The sequence below is a fragment of the Poecilia reticulata genome, linkage group LG2, assembly GCF_000633615.1.
Source record: "Poecilia reticulata strain Guanapo linkage group LG2, Guppy_female_1.0+MT, whole genome shotgun sequence".
In the NCBI taxonomy this organism is placed as follows: Eukaryota; Metazoa; Chordata; class Actinopteri; order Cyprinodontiformes; family Poeciliidae; genus Poecilia; species Poecilia reticulata.
Genome location: NC_024332.1, coordinates 1,066,634 through 1,072,850, shown reverse-complemented (window position 1 = coordinate 1,072,850; position 6,217 = coordinate 1,066,634). Strand labels below are relative to the sequence as shown.

The 6,217-nt window shown below is 41.7% G+C and overlaps 1 protein-coding gene across 2 annotated transcripts in view; it reads right to left on the bottom strand.

Moving 5' to 3' along the window:
• LOC103476542 (protein NLRC3-like) overlaps positions 1-6,217 on the bottom strand; it is a 76,193-nt gene that overhangs the window by 3,977 nt on the left and 65,999 nt on the right. For both annotated transcript variants that reach the window (XM_017310494.1, XM_017310497.1), the window contains exons 6-8: positions 6,090-6,181; positions 5,595-5,774; positions 4,479-4,652 (exon numbers count right to left, since the gene is read on the bottom strand). In XM_017310494.1, coding sequence (XP_017165983.1) covers positions 4,479-4,652; positions 5,595-5,774; positions 6,090-6,181 — 446 coding nt within the window. The remainder of the gene's footprint in view (positions 1-4,478; positions 4,653-5,594; positions 5,775-6,089; positions 6,182-6,217) is intronic.

Sequence of the window (6,217 nt, the reverse complement as noted above, 5' to 3'; positions counted from 1 at the left end):
AATTACAGAGATCAAACTTTCATTTGTTCTCATGCTACCACTGTTGCTCTGGTAAAAACCATCTGCCCAAAACCCAAATGCCTGCTGGTCCTTCACCAGGCCCTTATAGAAAGTGGACTGACCCACATTAGTTCCTGTCTAAATTTAGAAAATAAATAAGAAAAATAATAAAACAAACAAAAAAATTAATTAATTAAATCAACAATTATCAACCTACAAATAAACTCTGTAAATAATACAAAAAATAGAAATATAAGAATAAAGTAACAAAATTAAAATGGATAAAGAAATAAAGGAAAAATAGCTCCAACTTCTATTCCGCCTTTTCTCGCTCTGTACCTCGGCTTTACACACCCGTTGCCATGACAATCGACAGACAACAGCTCAACGAGCACATGGAGCAGAGATTACCGATCAGAGGAATCAACACCAAAAAACAAACATTTCCCACACAAAAAAGTAGCAAAAACACTAAAACAGAATTATTTGTCATTATTAATAAAATTTCGCCTGACTACCGCGGAGGTTGATTAGCTGATTTAAACAGCTTCTCTACTGATGATGTGGTGGGCGGGTTGTTTAGAGCTAACGGAACCAAAACACACCGAACTGCGCAGCATATGCTGAGGTTATTGTGGTGTATTTACCCCCCACGGTTTACCTGAGTTGGTACAGTCCTATATTGTGAGAGGCGCAAGCTCTCAATCTGTGGTTACTTCGGTGTTAGCACAACAATAAAGAGATACGGGAAATGGTCCGAGCCTCCTTTGTTCTTTTAGACATTACAACTGGCGACGAGGATATTTTTTGGAGGAGAGAAGACGTCAAGTGTCAGTACTAGTGAGTACAATGTCTCAGGTTGGCAAGATATATGATGACTTCAGACCGGAGGTTGAGCCGTGGACAACTTATATCGAGCGGCTAGAGCAGTACCTGGAAGCTAATGACATTGACTAAGAAAGCACGTGGCGGTGTTGCTAAGTGTAATGGGTGCTAAAGCATATGGACTTTTATGAAACTTAGTACAGCCTGAAAACCAAAAGACAAGATTTTTGGCGATATTGTGGACATTTTGAAAGAACACTATGAACCCAAGCCCTTATTAGTTGCTGAACGTTTCCTTTTTAATAGATGCAACCAAAAGGCGAGTCACACTGTTGCCCACTACGCCGCAGAGCTAAAACAACAAGCAGCTAGCCAACTGTGATTTTGGAGTGTCGCTGGATTGTGCACTGAGGGATCGGTTCGTAAGCTGTACAACGGGTCAGTCTCCAGCAGAATTGTTCTTGCACAGACACATTCGTACCAGACTGGACACCAAGGAGACTGTTCACAGGAAACAGTATCGGAAAAAAGCTCTACATGACTTCACAGCTGTGGACCGTTCCTTTTCTGTGGATGATGCTGTGTATCTTCGCAACACAGGGGGAGGAGTTCAGAAGTGGATACCTGGACAGGTTGTAAGACAAACTGGTCCAGTCTCTTATAAAGTAAAAGAGCACTGCTCGAACACTGTGCACAGAAGACATGGGTATCAGCTTCGTACCAAAGTTGTAGCTGAACCAGATACCGATGACCCTGAAACCCCAACACAAGAGCAAAGTGATGTAAGCATTACACCTGAACAAAGTGTTCTGGACTCTGGGCTGCAACCCCGTATCCCCAGATCCTCCAGTGGTGGTGAGGCGTTCAACACGTCCACGGAAGACGCCAAAACGATATCTTGAATAGCCTTGTGTTTACCTAAGCATAACGGTTTTGCATGTTGTGTTCCATTATTATTCATGTTACATTAAGGGTTAGATGCAGAGGTAAAGGGAAAGAAAAATGTCTTGATTATCAAGTAAGTACATATTTGGGTTATTGTTTGGTTCTACATGGTAATGCACTTAAGCTGGAATAAGTGACCTTAGTGTAGATAAAATGTTATTTTCATCTTAAAAGGGGGATAATGTGGTGTATTTACCCCCCACGGTTTACCTAGAGTTGGTACAGTCCCTTATTGTGAGACGGGCAAGCTCTCACTCTGTGGTTACTTCTGTGTTAGCACAACAATAAAGAGGTCAAACTCAATTTCACCGAGGGCCACTTCAGCATATTGGCCACCCTCAACCGGCCACATTGAAGGTACAAATCAGGAGTTTCCAGCTGCAGTCCTCCAGACTGCAACTTTTAGATGCATCCCTCCCTGCTAAAACACACCAGACAAAAGGTTGACTTCCCTCATTAGCAGCAACTCAGTTCTGTAGAGGCTTATAATGAGTCAATGATCCAGGTATGTTAGAGAATTAATGCATCTAGAGTTGCAGATGGTAGCTCTGGAAAACTAGACTTGGGCACCCCTAGCATAAATGTATGAAAATACAATGTTAAAAATAGATTAAACACCTCATATTGTTAAATAACGCATCTGGTTAGTTAGCGCATTCAAAACCTTTGGTTGAAATGGCGCGTTAAATTCAAATCTCCATTACAGACCAGAGAAAACTAACAACGTTGTGTTAATCCATTTGAGGAGCCGGCAGTGTAACTTGAGGAAATAAATGACAACGCAGAAGTTAATTAGACTGTAACATGCGCAGTCCGCTGCTCTACACTGCGGACGCGGCTCCGCCCCTGCAATTAAAAACCTCTGGAAATAACTCATCCAGAAAATTTAACAAATGGAGCTTTCTGGGTGCACGTTACCCAGGAGAGTGGCGTTCTGGAGGAGCGCTGCAGACGTAACATCTGTCCGTTTCGGAGAAGCGAAACCACACAAACAAAAAAAAATCCTGGTAAAAGCGCACACCGGACCGCGCACAGGGTAAAACACTCACCGAGTTCAGTTGATCTGTTTGGATCAGGCAGATCCAACTGACTGATGAATTAGCGCAGATTTTTTTGCAGATGGGGAGCAGGAGGAAGTGCGTTCAGACCCCAGCGGGTGAAGTGATGCTAATTTAAGTGAAATCTCTTAATTTAATTTAAAAGTTATTGGGGCCTTAGTGGTTTTTGTCACTACGGAGATGGGATTGTGATGGGATCTGGATTTACGGCGAATACTAGCTAAACAGCATAAAATGCGGCTAAATAGCCGATGTTAATATGATTGTAATTTCACGGATAAAAATAGTACATGATCGATTATTTTTTGTGTGTGTCAGTCAAGATGACGGATAACAAAAAAGGTCTATCGCGCCCTGCCGCCCTGACACCAACTCACACACATCTTCATTCACAGTCTTACTTGTAAATCGATTTTTCTTTTCTTGGACATTTTGATGTTAGCTTGTCGATGTCTCAGTTTTATTCGCTGGGAAAATTAATAAGCAGCTTGAGGTGACTCTGCTGCTCTCTAGTGGTGAGAAGCCATAATGTTGGCTGGTAACAATCGGAATGCATTATGGGAGGAGATGTAGTTTGTTGTCAATTCATGCTCAAAACCTATTTTAAGTCAGTCATGTGCCTATAAAATGCTGGGGGGCCACATAAAATGACATGGCGGGCCACATGTGGTCCGCGGGCCTTGAGTTCGACACATGTGGGCTAGTATAACTGACCCACTGCTCACGTATTCAATCTTTTCTTTAAATTAAAACGTTTTCCTCACCTGTGAAATCTGAAGCCCTTATTATCATAATCTATGGTTGAATTAACTGCTAAACATTGCGTCCGTTGTTCTGATTCTTTGCATGATTGTAGTATTTTCCTGTCCACCGATATTCCTGACTCAATGGACAGCAATGGCGCATGTGTGACTTACGATAAATCACCTGATGTACAGTCCAGTAATATATCCATCAATGCTGCTGCCTCGCGCTCTGTCCTTCTCTCGCACTTCCCGCTACTTAGCAGTGGGTGTCGGGTTGCATTGTGTTGCAATCAATGTTGTCGGAAAAAAGAGTTTCATGCGCTTAATGTCCGAATTGAATTCATTGTTGCTAGCTGGGGTGGCAACAGGGGTGGCGAGGCTCTCGTTTGGGGAGGCAACTGCCACCCCAGTAGATCCGCCCCTGATGCAGGTGAACCAGTCCAACAGAACCAGTTAAAGATTCTAATGAATATTAAAGCCAACAAGCTGCTGCTGCTTCAATAAAGACCTGTTGACTTCAGAACCAGAACCTGGTACTGGGTCATGTTGTGTTGGAGGATTTTAGTCAGTAAAATCATTCCAGGTTCTGATCAAAGTGTTGAAGCATCAATCATTGATTATTGATTTGTTCCTGTCAGATTCCAGCAATTCACTTTTCTAGACTGGGTTGAATGACCTTTGACCTGCTTCACCTGAGGGAGATTTCTACACACTGGGGGTCCGAATGCTGTCCTGTTCTGACCTCAGATCAGCAGGTCCAACTCAGTTACACAGAGGGACTAAATTAAACTCTGGATCCAAGTCCAGGAACAAACTCAGAACATATTTACTAGAACAGAAGATATGAACTTTGATTTATGATCAATTACAGAAATCACAGAAATATTGATAATTATTAACATACCACAAATAGTTCAGTCTGCAACCTTCAGTCTGTAGAAAACCACAGAGCTCCTTCACTCCAGAACCTTCCAGGTTGGTCCAGTTCAGGATCAGTTCTATCAGATGGGTCGGTTTGGACTTCAGAGCTGAGAACAAAGACGTCCAGCTGGTCTCTGACAAACTGCAGCTCTCCAACCTGAATAAAGAATCAAAGATGAGTTCAAGCCAACAGGATGCAGTTAAAACTGAAATATGAACAAATAATAAAATGTAGAAAATTAATTTCCCTGAATGTAAAAGAAACATGATGAACTGATTCTAACATCTGATCCAGTCAAACTGGTTTAAAGAGTCCAAACCAGCAGAACCAGAACATTTTATYAACAAAGAAACTCAAAKTTTTCTATGAGCAGCAGCCTGGATGAGGTGAGCTATTTCTGCTGGTTCCTGATCATCAGCTGGAGACCCGACTTGGTAACCGGATCAGAACCACWCAGTTTATTCATTAATGGCCTTGGGTTCTTCTTAAAGCTGCTGAAAGCCAATGGAGGCCATTATTTCCTAAGGAGACGTGACCTGATGAAGCTTCATCACAGAGACGAGGCTCCAACCGACTGACAGCTGTCAGACTGAAGAGGACGGTTCCTCTCTGACCCGGCCCAACAGAACCACAGCTTCAGGACAAAGTGAGGAACCTGCTGCTGCTGCAAACCTCACTGTCATTCAGTTMATCTAGRTTTGATTTTCTACAATCAGTCACTTCTTAGATGTTTCATTAATGATGATTTGAACTGGTCAGTGTTTGTGGCTCGACTGGAGGAACAACATTTCATTCTGGATGTAAAGATGAGAATCAGAAATAAAATAATCTGAATCTTTACAAACCAAACTGAAACATCTCCATCATTAACTAACTTTTGAATTATTTTTACTCATTTTGTTCATCAGTCAAAATCATTTTAAAATCAAAAAATGAAAAACAAAGTTCAATGATATAAAAGTCTGAAATAAGAAAATAATTCATTTATAATGTAAAGTGACATTTAAAAAGGTTGTTTTAAAATATTACCATTCAATTATTAATTAAACTAAGAACTAAAGTGTCAATGATTTTATTGTATAAATAGAGAAAACAAACCCCAGTTTCTGCACTTTACTGACTGAACTCTCCAGGATCTCAAACAGATTCTTCCTATCAGAGTCTCCACCTCCATATATGTAGATCCGACTTATTTCCAGCTCAGTCAGATCTGGGTTGGACTTCAGAGCTGAGGCCACAACTTCACATTCAGCCTTTCGGATCAAACAGCTACCAAGTCTGTGATGAGAGAAGAAATAAATTCAGATCATAAACAGACTAAAATATGATAACAGTGATGTCATCATCTGATCAACATCTGATCTTCAGTTTACTGAAATTGACTCAACAGAGAGTCTGTGCAGTTGCTGACTAAAGTCCTGGTTCTGGTTCTGGTCCAGGCTTCATGTCCTCAGACCTTCAGCTGTGAGGACATAAAGGTCCTCACAGGATCACATGAAGGATCTGATCTTGAACATCAGTCAGATGTTGAAGATCTTCGGAAGGACAATAGTGCTGAATCAGCATTCACACAATGAAAACATCTGGACTCACCGAGCCTTTCTGCAGTTCCTCACAGCTGGAACCAGTCTCCRTCGTCCAYMYKMTGATGTSTTGTACTTCTCCAGGTCCAACTCATCCAGAACCTCTGACATCTGCAGCATGAAGGCCAGAGCTGAACA